The sequence below is a fragment of the Drosophila miranda genome, chromosome 3 (assembly GCF_003369915.1).
Source record: "Drosophila miranda strain MSH22 chromosome 3, D.miranda_PacBio2.1, whole genome shotgun sequence".
Lineage (NCBI taxonomy): Eukaryota > Metazoa > Arthropoda > Insecta > Diptera > Drosophilidae > Drosophila > Drosophila miranda.
This window is the reverse complement of record NC_046676.1, coordinates 8,602,930-8,617,619: the sequence shown is the minus strand read 5'-3', so window position 1 is coordinate 8,617,619 and position 14,690 is coordinate 8,602,930. Positions and strand designations below refer to the sequence as shown.

The window sequence follows — 14,690 nt, the reverse complement described above, 5'->3', positions numbered from 1 at the left end:
GATACAACAACTACTCGAAGCGGAGGCTCTTTGCAAAGCTGAATCTTCGGTAGGTATTTTCAGATAATTTATGATACTTTCTACAAATGGAGGTATTCCAAAGCAGCTGATCATAAATATACAACTCTCAGTAAAGAATATGGAATAACCGAGCTGGAAATATAGATACACTACGAAATAGATAGACAGATAAAATGAGAGAGCGAGTCATCCTCATCAGTCGGGGCTCGTTATCATTGATTGCGTTGACAAATTAACATTGATGCGTCCGTTAGCGTTAGATAATCTTATCGAGAATTTGCAGACAATTAGATAGACGTGTCCAGGCATCGCCTGCCAGTCGCTGCCAGTCATCCGTCGACATCGTCCATCGTCCATCTGCCATGTTCGCATTGAATTCAATCAGCAGCACTGTGAGCAGCAGTGATGGCCCCTGGGGGCTGGACTCGCAGCATGAGATGCCGTTCCACAGCGATGAGTGCATCTTCCAGAGGAGCATGCCATCGGTGGTGACCTTCGTGCTGTACGGCCTAGCCGTCCCCACGCTCTCCATCTTCGGTCTGTGTACGAACTTCATCAATGCGGTGGTGTTCATGCGGCCGAAGATGACGCCGTCGGCCTTCACCTATCTGGCGGCACTCTCTTGGATGGACTGCGTCTCCTGTCTGCTCATCACGCTAACGGCGCTGTCGCGCAGCTACTTCTACTACAGCCCCTCCTGGATCGCCTACGACTACCAGTGGCAGACGCCGCTGTTCGGCATCAGCACAGGAGCCGCCAACCTGATTTTGGCCTGTCTCAGCCTGGATCGGTTCACCTATTTGGCCAGCTTCAGCAGGAACAATGGGCCACCGAAGTTTTGTCGCCGCAAGGTTGCTCGCTATATGATAGCCGTCGTGATTGCCGTCTCTATTGCGGCCAATATGCCATACTTTTTCGTCTTCTCTGTGGATCGGGACGGAACCTGTCATGTGCAAGAGTTCTACTACTCCACGTAAGTTTTGTGAGAAGCTGGATTGATGGATCAACTTTCTACACGGAATACTTCTGCATTCTTTCTGCAGATTCTATAAGGCGCACAACTGGTTCAGCTTCACCCTGTTGGCCCTGCTGCCAGCCGTATTCCTGCTGATCGGAAACACAGCCATCATTATTGCCTTTCGACGGTGGACAAAGCAGAGTCGCCTTTGCCAGTCCACTGCCAACAATGGCGACACTCGCACCACCATCAAACGATACCAGGTACAGTAGCCGACAAAACAATGCACATGAAACATCCTTGGAGAAGGCTTTTTCTACGATGTTCATTTTTCATATCAATATTTTCTCGCAGCACCAAATGAAGCTGACGGTGAGCATTGTGATTGTGATAACGCTCTACATGATCGGTGAACTGCCGGCGCACATGACGTCGCGAAAGAGTTCGCTCAATCTTCTCTTCGGGGGCGACACCAACAAAGTGGATGAGTCGGTGATGGAGAAGGTGGAGGTGATCTGCATCACGCTCAATGCCCTGCAACTGTCCCTGAACATTGTCGTGTACGCCGTGATCAATCCCTCCTTTATGCCAGAGTTCTTTCTCTGCCTCAAGGGCACCTCAGATGTGTGCATGGGTATCTGTTGCTTCCGTGCCATTGGGCGGAGCTGGCGCCGATGTCGGACCCGACGCCAACAGCAACCCACGGCCGAGGAGTGCGTGGTCAGCAGTGTGGCGCCTCATCATTTGCCGGCGGACGAGGCGATGCAGTGTGGCTGCGCGAGTTGGGCCAGCGACTCCGATTGTCAGAACGATGCTCACTGTAGAACAGCTGTGGGCACCTTTACGCTAGTGAAGGATTCCCAAGAGGCACAACATTCCCACTCCCATGGACATCCAGAGCCAGAGGTGTTCACCACCAGATCAAGCTCCTGCCTGCACGCGAAAGACTCGGCAACAAACGATGATTCGATCTTCAGCTCTAGCTTTATTATAATCACTTAGTAAACGACCATTCAATAAACATTACTTAAGTTATATCAGCATGGTATTGTAACGATCCAGGAGACGTTGCCAGATCATGTTGGTGTAGCGTCGTGCTTTGGCTTGGTCTCCATCGAACACTTTGTAGTACGGATCCCCCGGGAGTATTTTATGTATGACGATGTGCATGATATCCTTCTTTTCATCCTCCTTCTTGTGCAGTGGACGCACCATCACAATTTTCGTAGTGTTTCTTGCCACTGTGGTGTTTCTTGCAACAGTTGTGTTATCTTGCGATTGAACGTGGAAAAGACAGACGCCAAGCACCATCCAAAAGCCGACGAAATGAAGAAACATTCTAGCACCAGAAGCGAAGTGTCTCCGACAATGTCTCAACTCAAACTGATCAACCATTGCAGTAGCAGATCATCCAACTGAGCAAATAGAATGTCGAGGAAAAAGTTATACCCTCATGAAACAGATGTGAAAACCGGTTACCAATAAACACAAGTGACGCCTCGCTTACGAAGAACTTGTGGGATCTGAAGATGTCCCACTTTTATTGAAATTTCATTTGGTGAATAAATAAATGGCCACTATCAGGCCATAGAGACCCAAGACCTCGGCAAATATCAGTATCAAAATTAGACCCACAAACAGCTTTGGCTGCTGTGCGGCTGCACGAACACCAGCATCGCCCACGACGCCAATGGCAAAGCCAGCCGCCATTCCGGAGAGACCCACAGCCAGACCGGCGCCAAGATTGAGGAATCCCTTGTAGGTGGGGTACATCTTTACCAACGAACCGGTCAACAGCACCGACACGACCAGTCCATAGATGGCTATAATGCCAGCCATTACCACGGGAATGATGGACTTCATTATCAGCTCCGGATGCTTGACAGCCATCGATGAGATGCCAATGGCCGACTTGGCAGTCCCATAGGCAGCTCCCAGCGTGGAGAAGGCAATCGCTGATACGGCTCCCATGATACAGAAGAAGAAGGCATACTGCGGCTGATCAAGCGTTGCCTCAGGGTCTATGTGATGTGCCTTTAGCCTGGGCATAATTGGTATCGAGTCAAAGGTTTAAGATCAGAGAGTAAAGCAAGTTCAACAATTTATTTTTTTTGGAAAGGTTATGAAGTTTAGATCAAAGACTGTATTTGGATTTATATTAAAAAAAATTTTATTTTCCAATGTTAACAGTCTTAACGATAGTGGGAAACTCATGGTTAACGTAATCATAGCCGACATAGCTGTGGCCGTAAAATATCCTTCTAACATAATCATAGTAAACTAATTATTCAATTTGGTGTATAATACAAGACACAGAGGCGCGTTCTTCCCCTATTTACCCTGCAGCTTAGACAGAAAGTCCATGAGGAACTGATGTCGGGTACGCAGCTCGATAAAATTGCGATGCTTAAGCTTGGCACGCATCCGCCTAATGAGCTGCTCCCGATCACGTGCCCCCATTTTCATTTCGGTGAGAATGACCTTGTCTTCTTCGCGCGTCCACGGCGATGACTTGGTTAAACTGTAGGGTGGTGATGCAGGTTTTGATGTGCTGGCGGCCACTGAGGCTGGAGAGCCAGCGGACGCGTCTTCACCGGGTGTGAAGTTTGCCAGACTGGCTACCACATCCAGTTTGCAGTCCTCGTCGCTGTCGAACTGTGTCGTGATCATGTGCTGGGGGGTATTGCCAGCACTCACACGGAGCGGCTCCAGCTCCTCCTCCGACTGTCCCAAATCCATTTTGACGGGGCTAAAAGACTGCGGGGAGATGGACATGGCCAGGCTTCCGCCACTGTCCGACAGGAACTCCCGTTCATCCTGGTTGTCGGGCTCCACTTTGGGCACAGAGAGTGTTGCCGTTGTTTTCTGCTTGGCCAGGGCAATGACGCGGATACCAGCTTTGTTATCCGTGGCGTCGCGGGCACTTTCCTGGTCGATCAAGGTGCGCAAACGTTTGGCACACTCAATGGCTGGCGAGGGTGGCGGCCGAGACTCATGGATTACCACCATTGGCGCAACATTGTAGCGGGGCTTAGGCTGCGACTGGCTCTGAGGAGAGCGTACTTTCTTTGTGGGCGATTTTCGTTTGTCCAGGTGTGGGGACAGGCCCGACAACGGACTCAATCCAGAGCTATTCGCCTGTTTGCGTGGCGACATTTCGCCAAAGTTGATGGCCGTTTTCCTGGCATTCGGATGATGGCCCTGGGAATGGTTGGCATTGGGCGTACTGGTCGACCCAAAGTTTTGATTGCTATAGAGGCTGGCATTCAGGCGCACGGCATGAGCTTTCAGTGTCACATCGTCGCACATCTCGATAGAGGAGCTACTGTTCTGCTCGTCGCCAGTTGTGTCAATGATCAGGCCACGACTCGCATCATCTTCTTCACTTCGGTCAGCCGCATCGTCACTGTCCACCGACGTTGCCAAGCTCAGCAGCTTCTCGCCGTGTTCCCGAATGCCATGGACACAGGTCAGGGCATCGGCAGAATCGGCTGGCAAATCGTACAATTGCTCGTTGTAGATGCTGGCAGCCATGAAGGAGAGTTTGGCGGGTAGCAGGATTTTGGAGCCATAGAACATACGTCCATTGATGTACTTCAATCTGCATGCTGCTGGAGGCTTCGGATGCGTCACAGGGTCCGCGTAATCGTGAACAGTCTCTGTATATTCGCCGGTTGTGTTATGCTGCAGCTCGTTCAGATTAAACGTTTCCACAGGGGGCATCATTCTGTACAAATTAATAATTATTAATTGACTAGTTGCATTTCAGGCATCAGCGTATCAATCATGTTGTTCTCTTACCTTTTTGGGGGCTTGCCCTGAGGGAATTGCCGCACAAACCAATCGCACAGAAACTGATTGCCCTTGAGCAAGGGCATAATCTTATTTTCCACCTTCTTCATGCTCACACTGGGCAGCTCGGCCAGCTCGCTGAGGCATGCATAGATCTTTCTTATCTGGGCGGGCTGCTTGCAGAAATATATATTCAGTTTGTTGATAAAATTGCTGGCATTGCTGATCATAAAGTGCTGGAAGAATTTCCCCAATTCAGCAGCCTCCGCAGGTAGCAGAAAGTTGAGGAATACCTCTGCCAATTCGGGATAATCTGGCAAGAGTAGATTTTCCACTTTCTGTAAGGTTAACCACAAGTTGTAATCTTTTCACAAAGGAGAGGCAATATTTTATTTTGTATGCTTACCAGATATAAATCGGACACTTTGTCATGCTGGGGATCAAAGTTCTGAAGCAATTTATTGAATTTCTTGCAATCCTCCACTCGGTCCGCATTCAGCAAGGCCTCCTCCACTTTGTCATAGAAATTGTAGGCAAAAACTGTAGAAAGATAAATGATTGAGTACAATGTTCTATCCATCCACTTGACAAACCATTTGAACTTACTGGCATCGTTGCGGTTTTGTTCTTCGGATCCATCCGGCTGCAGCATGTGCCGGAGAAGTTCCTCCTGTCGGTTGGCCTTGCGAATGCGAGCAGTTTCATGATCGTCTCGTGATCGTTTTTGCTGCGTCGAAGTCGAGGGTTGCACCTTGTTGTTGCACAGCATTTTCAAGTCACCGAGCATCAGTGTGTACAGTTCGAGGGCCAGAAAGTGTCTGTGGACGATCTGTACAGGCTCACAGGCCACGTACCTTTCGGTTTCCTTCCGCAGGTAGGACGCGTAGGAGGTGATTAGGCGATGACAGCGCTTCTGCAGTTTATAGCGCAAGCGTTTGCGCAAACTGTGGTAGCGACTCTGTGGCGGGGATAGGCTGGAGGGACGTGGCTTATTGCGCGACTTAATCCTTGGCTTAAATATTTGATAGCGCGCCCTTTTGCAGTTTCTGCCTGTCCCTGTAAATGAGTTCCTTTTGTCGGCTATCGGGGAAGCAAGCAACAGATCCTGCTGCGTAGTTTCTGCCTCTTCTGAGTTTTCAGACACGTTTATACTCAGAGAATTCGTCAACACATCCACCGTGTAGTTGATGGCAGGAGGTGCATCTTCGCCCAAGGGAGGAGGCGGTGAAGGCAGAGCCAGCACGCGACTGCATTCGGCGCTGGTGTGTAGCGAACGATTAATGTTCACCACATTGTCGGCCAAGTTTCCCTGCTGGAAGGGAACGGAGACACCAGCTCCGCGTATGTCCGTATCTGTTCCGCCGCCAAACAAATAGTTAACATTGATGGTCAGCAAGGATGAATGACGTCCCTTCTTTTTAGCTGCGGATTTTCGCTTTTTTTGCGACTTGTTTGGTGGCTCTATGAGTGCTGAAACAGTGGCACCCCCGTCTGGGATGGCAGCCTCGCCTGTACTCTCGGGCAATTGCAAATCTTCACCGATTGCCTCCCGCACAAATTCAATATACGATGCACTGGCTACAGCAGAAGCCTTGGCTGGCTTTACAGTGCGCCTGGCACGTTTCCTTTCCCAAGTTTTCTGCAAAATATTCAACAATTCAGGCGACTATAGAAAATTTTCCGCAATTTATAAACATTCAGGGATGAGAGAAACAAAGGTAAGCAACTATCGATAGTCGCGCAGCCAACAGGCGCACTATCACTTGCAGTCGGTAGTTGCCGATAGTATTGCCATTGCCTATCGCACTTTTGACTGCTGGCAAGAATGTGAGGCGAAACCATATTTTTTGTTATTAATTAAAATTACCAATTATGGCGAGAAAAGTATCTAATTTAATCATTTCAATTTCAGTCTGATCGTGCGACAAAGTCGAGTACGGATTCCATTAGCGACTATCGGCACTGGCAGCTGTTCACCGTACACACAAAAACTGACCACGTCACAGGGAAATCTGCATTCCAACATGAGCAAAGTAACCTTTAAAATCACGCTAACCTCGGACCCGAAGCTGCCTTTCAAGGTGCTCAGTGTACCGGAGGGAACCCCATTCACTGCCGTGCTTAAATTCGCATCGGAGGAGTTCAAAGTGCCCGCAGAGACGAGCGCAATCATCACCGACGATGGCATTGGCATCAGCCCCCAGCAGACGGCCGGAAACGTATTCCTGAAACATGGCTCCGAACTGCGTCTCATACCCAGAGATCGTGTAGGACATTAGCTAGTTCAACGTATTTCCCGCTTGAGATTTTCCCCTCCAATTAAATGTAATATGAAGAAATCCTCACCTGCATGTAGTATTGCCAGGCACTGGGCAGTTCCTGGTAGCGTTCACGAGGCGTCAGCACTTGACCTCCTTCGAAGCCCAGTAGGATGTGGTTGATGGGCGGTGCCCGCTCGTGATCGAAGTAATACTTGACAGGATTATACTGATACATCATGCGCAGCTCGTTAACCTTGAAGAAAATTCTTCCGGCTGACTTCCCATGAAGCCTATCCTTGGCCATACGCTTGCAGGCAATGCGCACAGGATCAGAGCTTTTGCGCAGAGGTCTCTCGGAATTCCTGATGTCAGTCATATGCTTCTCCAGGCCCATGGCTATCAGTTGGTACTCGGACGGAGCGTAGGCGCTTATGTGCTGTATGCGCGGCTTAAAGGCCATGCGAGGCATATATTGCGGATACATGAATACTCGACTGTCCAGCATGAGATCCATTATCCTAGGAGCGAGGCGAGGCACCTGCCGCGTTCGGCCATCTCTAAAGGCGAAAGTAAAGACGTTTGACATCAGTCAGGAAACTCATATGATAATAGCCCTTGGTACTCACGTCAAGTCCGTCTCTTTGTTGATAAAGTCCATCATCTTTTTGTTCTCCTCCTGAAAGTCGTCGCTACTGAGATCGTGCTCCCACTGTCGGACCAGCTCGACGGCTTCCTTCAGGTTCCAGCAATTGAAGCTGGCGTCTGTGGCAGCCCTCTGATGAAGATTCTCCAGCATTTCCTTGGGCTTCTTGGCCATGGAATAGAGTGTGGGATGCGAGTAGGTTTGCAGGTAGCTCTGGGTGAGCAGTTGAGTGTGTATACGCAGCTGCTGTTGCAGCGTATCGTGCTGATACTTGGTGAATCCTTTGCCACTGACAGTGGGCGAGGCTGGTTGAACGTTTCGCAGGTTTTCGAACTGTTCATCGTACTCCGCGTAGACGTGCTTGCGAACCGAGATGTACTCCCACGTGAAATTTGTATCGTAGGGCTTCATATAACGATCCTTGCTGTATTTGGATGATGTAGGCGGTTGCGACTGCTCTGAGGCAGCGTAGTCTAGGAAGGGATCTGGCTCAGGAGGATTGTAGAGGGGTGGACCATTTGCAATAACCTTCGCCAGCTGGAAGCAATTGGGTTGACCATCCACCGGAACGGCAATCAGCTCTGGGGGCTCATTAGCATCCGCCTCCTGCGGCACAGCAACGGGAACGGGCATTAACATGGCCATATTATTCTCCATACAAGGTGTGGGTATTACACTCGGCTGAAAGGAATCCACTAATGGCTGGTGGGCAATAATGGCTGGCTGCTCATCAAAATCAATATGCCGCGATACTTGATCAATGGGGTCAATCGTAGTAGCGCTATCCAGGAATTTCTGTGGGGTTTCCAGTTCAACGGATTCGAATGATACTCCCTCCTGAAGGAGGCCGGCAAACAGTTCTGAGACCAAGTCAGTGAGCTCCTTCTTCGATATATTAACATCACGTAGCTCCTCGGCGTTTTCATACTCCGAATCAATATGGTCAGCAGCCACATACTCCGGATCTTCAATGAGATCGTCGTCATCACCGAGAAAATTATTATCTGCGACAAAAGGAGGAATTAGTACGTCGAACAGGAGATTAAGTAAACTTTTCACCCACTCAAAGGCTTTGTAAAATCGTTAAGGAACTGCATCCAGTCGGCATCAGTAGCCGTCATTTCGGGCTCGAATGTATCACTTGGCTCCAAGTCAGGCGGCACAAATCCCGACTGCAAGTCCTCGATAGTAGTCTCCTGCAGACATAGTTTGGAACGCGTCCGCGTGGCAATACGCAGGTCTTCATTGCCAGCAATATGTTTGTCAAGCGGCACCTTGAAGCATCCATCTTCTGAGAGCTTGACAGGCGACTCTTCAGTGCTAGTGAGCGGAGTATTTGGTGTGCAGGGATTGGAGTCCAAGTCAGAGGCAGTGGTGTTTGGATCGTCGTCAGACTACAAAACAAAGACAAAATAATAGTGAAGGTGCTATATAAATGCATTTCTGCCCACCTCGTGGAAGTCGTCTTCCTTGAAGGTATACTCCTCATCCTCCTCGTCGGAGTGAAAATCGTCGCGTATCAGCGCCTCTATTCCGTTGGCGTCGGCCGGTGCATCGTTCAGGGAAGGCAGACTAATGCTTGGAGTGCAATTCAGCTCTCTCGCCTTCGCACGGGTGAGCTTGGCCACCGACGGAGTATCTGTGATGATGATGGCACCACGTTTTTGCTGCTCGGCCGACTCCAGCTTCTCCCTGGCCATCACATCCTCCGCCTTCAAGGTGACCAATGCGAGCACATGATCGTTACGAACCACACTGCGCACCACCTTGTGCATATCTTCGCTGCTAATGGAATTGTCGCGAGCCACCTTCCGCAGCCGGCGATCTATTTCCTTGGCATCATCATCCACCTGAGAGTCGAGACTGTTTCGGTCAATTCGGCGCCGCTTTCGCGTTCGCTTCGGCGTTGAGCTGGTGCTGCTGACAGCGTCTGACTTTTTGGCACTGTTGGGCATTGTTTCGAGACATTTATATTCTAAATTTCAGCAGAAAAGATTAACTTAAAAACAAAAATGCCAACAGTGTGTCCACAAAATGCCGCCACCAAAATTAGTTTATGGGGCTCTTTCGATAGCCAACTATCGCTTCGAATACGCACACTGGAAGTGTGTACTCTCTGTACTATCGATTGCCATTTCATCGAAAATTGTTGTGGAATTGTTGTCCAGTTGCCGGGCTAAATATTTTATGCACAAAAAATTGACTGCTGCTGCCGACGCCAGGAGCTTCTCAACCGTGAGTGCTCTTTAAATAGCTAGCCGAACGCTGCGCAAAGCGTGGAGGTCCAAATTGAATGTTATTTGATTGTGTCATACGCGGGTAAGCTCTGAACTTAGTGCGAATCACATGCCCCATAACTCCCCACCCTTTACAGGCATATGAAATGACGGGAAAGGTAACTAAGCTGGCGCTTACCAGTCGCGTCATTGTGCTGGTGGTCCAACTGCTGGCAAACTTTGCCACGCCCGACCATAAGCCCGACGTGTTCCGCATGCCGCAATCGGAAGGCCCCAAAAAGAATGGACCGTTTCCTTGGCTGGACGAACTGGTCCTACAGAGCTTGTCGGGCCTACGGCACTGGGATGGCGAGTACTTCCTGCACATAGCCAGCAATTTGTACACCTATGAGAACACCCTGGCGTTCTATCCTCTGTATCCCGTCGTTGTGCGTCACGTGGCACAGGCGTGCCAGCATTTGGGAATACCATTGTCCCGAGACGCGCTCATCTTGCTCGTGGCAGTGGCCCTCAATGTTTTCATTTTCTGCAAGACGGCCAACGTACTATACAAGCTGACCCAACGGATGTTCAACGACCACAACAAGAGCTGGAACGCGGCTTTGATTTTCTGCTTCAATCCGGCGTCGATATTCTTTAGTGCCGCCTACTCGGAGACCTTCTTTGCCTTCGCTAGCTTCTCCCTTATGCTGGAGTGCATGAGATCTGAAAAGGACTTTCGGACTCTTCGGCTGGGAGCTGCCTTGACTGGATGCTTTGTCTGTCGCTCCAATGGACTCCTAACCCTGGGATTTCCCTTGTATTTCCTTGCTCGCCACATTCTGCTCTCTACAAGCTCGGTCCAGCGCTGCTCGCAGCTCTTTAAAATGGGCCTGGCAATGCTTGTTGCTCTTGGAATCCTCCACACATACTACTTCTACATCTACCGACTATACTGCTTGCCAGATGTTAAGGTGCAGCATGCCCAGCACGTCGTGGACTATGCCAAGGAGAGGAGCTACTTGATCTCTGGCCAGGCATCGGTTGGATCGCCCTGGTGCGGATACACCCTGCCGTTCCCCTACACGTATGTCCAATCCCACTACTGGGATGTTGGATTTCTGCGCTATTACAAGTGGAAACAGCTTCCCAACTTCCTGTTGGCACTCCCGATGCTGCTCTTCATGCATTGGCACTGCTACGACTACATCAGGAAGTTCGTGGCCAACACATGGTCGAAGATCAGCCCGTCCGAGTACCAAGGCATCCTTAAGGAGCACATTTCTTTCCCATTCGTTCTACACGCCGCTGTGCTCACCCTCGTCTGCACGTTGTACGTTCACATTCAAGTTTCCACCCGACTTTTGGCCTCGGCTACGCCCGTGTTCTATTGGTTTGCCGCCGATTACATGCCCAACACATTCCAGCTCTCTTTCCGCTCCAAGGCGGGGGCACTGTTCATATGGTGCCTCACATACAGCCTGGTGGGAACTGTTCTCTTCAGCAACAACTACCCATGGACGTAAGGTGGATAAGATGATAAGGAGCACGAGCGCTGGCTGCCAAAGAGACTGTACATCCGAAAGGATTAAATTTGTAGCATGTATATATTATTCATAATGTTGACCGCGAAATTGAATTAAATTTTTGAACTACGACTAATCGATATCAGCTCATGCCAGCCGCACATCACTATGAAATGCCTATCGATTTCCAAATCAGCTGTTGGGGTGAAGAGCAAAAACAAAGTAAAACAAAGCGAAAATTGTTTATCTGCACGATACGAGGGAATAAAAAAACAATAAATGGATGGGCTGCACCTACATAAGATAAGCGACTTGCGCTCTCCAGAAAGTCCGGGCAAGGACGCCACAAGCAGCAACATGGAGCAGCTTTCGGGTGTTATGATAATCATCATTATCAGTGGAGGTGTGCTCACATCCTTGATGCTATTTATCTTTGCAAAGCGACAGATAATGCGGTTCCAGCTGCGTGGCCGTCGCGGCCCTCATGTTCCAGTGGGCAACGACGCCAAGAAGGTGCTGCGTCGGGAGATCGAACGGCGATTGGACTGCATCCAGAAGATAGCGCAGGAGCCAAAGCTGCTCTGGAACGACGGCGACAAGTACATAGTGCCGCCGGAGCAGGAGGAGCCTCTGCCGCCCTATTACTACAGAATGAAGGCTGTTGACGACGTGAAGCTGCTGGAATCTGAGATCGCCCGGGCCGATGGCAGCTCAAGGCACGCACACGAGAGTCTTCGTGCCTTTCTCCTTACCACGCTGTCGATCCCACTTACTGGTGCGGGCCAGCGCATGATCCACCAGTATTGCGATATGTACGAGCACGCTCGCCACGATCCTAACGAGTTTGGCAAGGACGAATACGAGGCGTATCACCATTTGTTGCTGAAGCTTTTGGAAGCGTAAGTACACACTGCTCCCGTCTGGCTAGATTTCTAATGAAACACTCTTTTAGATCCAAGCAGCTGAAGAATTACAACTCTAGGAAGGCCTCACCGGCCCGCACTCCACGCAAGCAAACCAAAATGCACTCTCTACTGGATCCGGCTCGCCTGCGCCCTCCCACATCTTTAGACAATGTGCAACCGAGCAGTGAGCTGACTTCTGGCCAGCATGCCAAGGTGAACATGACACTCGGCCTGCAGGGCGTCCCTATCGACGGCATCGCGGAGCTGGCCACCAATCCTCTGCATTTGCAGGCCCCAGCCGAAAGGGATCTCATTATACGTAGCAGAATCAAGACTCCCACACTGGACGACATCATTGTGGAAGCTGACCACCATCAGAGCAGCGATGGTAGTGCCGTGGACGGGGCGGAGAACGAAATAAGAAGCATCTCCGCTATGCAATTCCAAAGGAATGCCAGTAATGTCTAAGCCATCTCCCAAAGAACACTCATAATAAGTATATCCCTATAGAAACAAGCGAAACCCGCTTTGGTTCTTCCAATAAAATATGCAATTATTTTAAAGGTCATTTCCATAACAAAATAAAACTATTTAAATATAATCTTTTCAGTTAAATGGAAACCTACTTCTTCTTGCAGGGATCCTTGTCTTTTTCGGCGCACTTTTTCTTCTGCTCCTCCTCTGCGCACTTCTTCTTCAGCTCCTCCTCTGCGCACTTGTCAGCCAGTTGGGTATACACAATGAGATCGAAGAGACGACACGAGTAGCCCGTCTCATTGTCATACCAGGCAATCAACTTGACAAAGTTATCGTTGAGAGCAATGCAGGCCTTGGCATCGAAGACGGATGCAAAGCGCGAACCGTTGAAGTCAGAGGAGACGACCTCCTCCTCCACGTAGCCAAGGATCCCTTTCATGTCACCCTCGGCTGCTGACTTGACGGCCTTTTTAATATCATCCAGCTTAGCGGGCTTGTGCAGGCGACAGGTCAAGTCCACCACCGAGACATTTGGGGTGGGCACACGGAATGCCATGCCCGTGAGCTTCCCGTTCAGAGCGGGAATCACTTTGGCCACTGCCTTGGCGGCGCCCGTGGATGCGGGTATGATGTTGCACATGCCACTGCGGCCATCGCGCCAGGCCTTGTTGCTCGGCCCATCGATGATCTTCTGGGTGGCGGTGGCGGCATGTACAGTAGTCATCAGACCCTCAACAATTTGGAAACTGTCGTTCACCACCTTGGCCAGCGGAGCCAGGCAGTTGGTGGTGCATGAAGCGTTCGATATGATCTTCATGTCCGGCTTATACTTGTGCAGGTTTACGCCGCACACGAACATCGGTGCATCGGACGAGGGGGCAGAGATGACCACCTTCTCTGCGCCTCCATCCAAATGGACCTGGCACGCCTTCAGGGTGGTGAAGCGGCCCGAGCAGTCCACAACAGTTTTCACGCCCAGATCCCCCCACTTGAGCTTCTTGGGATCGGACTCCTTCAGCAGCTTGATCTTCTTCCCATCGACCACTATTGTGTTGCCTTCCAGGGAGATATTCTTGTTGAATATGCCATGCGTGGAGTCGTAACGCAACATATAGGCCAGGTACTTGGGGTCCATTGAGGGGTCATTGATAGCCAGCACTTTCGCCTCCTTGTGCATCAGACAGTTGCGAAGAAACACGCGACCGATGCGTCCAAAGCCATTGATTCCGAGTCCAGACATCTTTGGATTCTCGCGTTATTAACAGGTATAATTTCAAAAATTGCGTTTCTCCTAAAATTTATTATTTCGAGTGCTCGCTGCGAATGAAAAGAAATTCTGAAACAATGACAAAGGTACAAACAAAAAGACAAGCAGGTTCAAACGGGTGACTTTTCAGTCTCGTTTCACTGAAGCAGTCGAGTAGATCGTACGAGGAATTTATGGTTCCCAAATGGAATGTTTTACCTTTGATTGGTTGTTCCCCCACACCTGAGCATGGCTCCGTATGAATGGATACATGAGTGCCATGAATATTCGTCGGAGTGCAGTGTAACGGTACTCAGAATACCCGTTAGTCATGCGAATAGGAAAACTATCAAAGCAAATCTCACCCTGTGGCAGGATTAAACGAGGGGGAACATTGTGAGTTGCTGCGGTCACCGCAACTCTACAGTTATACCCGATACTAAGTCAGTATGGCTCTCCTCCGGCAGACGCCGCTAATATTAAACGACACGACAAAGAGAGAGACAGAAAATCAGTCTGAGCGTGACGTCGGGCGCTGCGCAGCCACTGCAAATTGATTTGTTCCTATTGGCTATAAAAATGATCTGATCTGATCCAGATTCAGCAATCTGATAGATATGGTCATTATCTATGATTCTGCGTTTT

General features: G+C 49.8%; 7 protein-coding genes across 8 annotated transcripts; 4 read left to right on the top strand and 3 right to left on the bottom strand.

Moving 5' to 3' along the window:
- The first annotated feature begins 355 nt into the window (after positions 1-355).
- Positions 356-2,014, top strand: LOC108159188. Its single transcript, XM_017292242.1, has 3 exons — positions 356-994; positions 1,065-1,242; positions 1,334-2,014. Exons 1-3 carry the CDS (start codon positions 384-386, stop codon positions 1,979-1,981), a joined length of 1,437 nt encoding a protein of 478 aa, XP_017147731.1. The 5' UTR covers positions 356-383; the 3' UTR covers positions 1,982-2,014.
- On the bottom strand, positions 1,945-3,123 carry LOC108159193 (V-type proton ATPase 16 kDa proteolipid subunit). The gene has a single exon (XM_033390408.1). It carries the CDS (start codon positions 3,026-3,028, stop codon positions 2,531-2,533), a length of 498 nt encoding a protein of 165 aa, XP_033246299.1. The 5' UTR covers positions 3,029-3,123; the 3' UTR covers positions 1,945-2,530.
- Positions 3,124-3,131: 8 nt separating this feature from the next.
- On the bottom strand, positions 3,132-9,719 carry LOC108159187. The gene is made up of 8 exons (XM_017292240.2): positions 9,127-9,719; positions 8,739-9,069; positions 7,659-8,679; positions 7,118-7,589; positions 5,378-6,410; positions 5,178-5,311; positions 4,781-5,109; positions 3,132-4,706 (listed from the first exon to the last, which is right to left on the bottom strand). The coding sequence occupies exons 1-8, from the start codon at positions 9,628-9,630 to the stop codon at positions 3,311-3,313; spliced, it is 5,220 nt and encodes a 1,739-aa protein (XP_017147729.1). The 5' UTR covers positions 9,631-9,719; the 3' UTR covers positions 3,132-3,310.
- LOC108159194 (ubiquitin-fold modifier 1) lies at positions 6,540-7,116 on the top strand. The gene is made up of 2 exons (XM_017292250.2): positions 6,540-6,598; positions 6,684-7,116. The coding sequence occupies exon 2, from the start codon at positions 6,796-6,798 to the stop codon at positions 7,048-7,050; it is 255 nt and encodes an 84-aa protein (XP_017147739.1). The 5' UTR covers positions 6,540-6,598; positions 6,684-6,795; the 3' UTR covers positions 7,051-7,116.
- Positions 9,720-9,805: 86 nt separating the features above from the next.
- On the top strand, positions 9,806-11,557 carry LOC117185753 (GPI mannosyltransferase 2). 2 transcript variants are annotated; one of them, XM_033390404.1, is made up of 2 exons: positions 9,806-9,990; positions 10,050-11,557. In XM_033390404.1, the coding sequence occupies exon 2, from the start codon at positions 10,059-10,061 to the stop codon at positions 11,415-11,417; it is 1,359 nt and encodes a 452-aa protein (XP_033246295.1). In that variant the 5' UTR covers positions 9,806-9,990; positions 10,050-10,058; the 3' UTR covers positions 11,418-11,557. The 2 variants fall into 2 exon arrangements, with proteins under 2 accessions (XP_033246295.1, XP_033246294.1); XM_033390403.1 differs by having other exon boundaries at positions 9,806-9,994.
- A 41-nt stretch (positions 11,558-11,598) lies between these two features.
- On the top strand, positions 11,599-12,909 carry LOC108159191 (uncharacterized protein C1orf43 homolog). Its single transcript, XM_017292246.2, has 2 exons — positions 11,599-12,316; positions 12,370-12,909. Exons 1-2 carry the CDS (start codon positions 11,697-11,699, stop codon positions 12,788-12,790), a joined length of 1,041 nt encoding a protein of 346 aa, XP_017147735.1. The 5' UTR covers positions 11,599-11,696; the 3' UTR covers positions 12,791-12,909.
- Positions 12,910-12,920: 11 nt separating this feature from the next.
- On the bottom strand, positions 12,921-14,147 carry LOC108159190 (glyceraldehyde-3-phosphate dehydrogenase). The gene has a single exon (XM_017292245.2). It carries the CDS (start codon positions 14,037-14,039, stop codon positions 12,945-12,947), a length of 1,095 nt encoding a protein of 364 aa, XP_017147734.1. The 5' UTR covers positions 14,040-14,147; the 3' UTR covers positions 12,921-12,944.
- Positions 14,148-14,690: the final 543 nt, after the last annotated feature.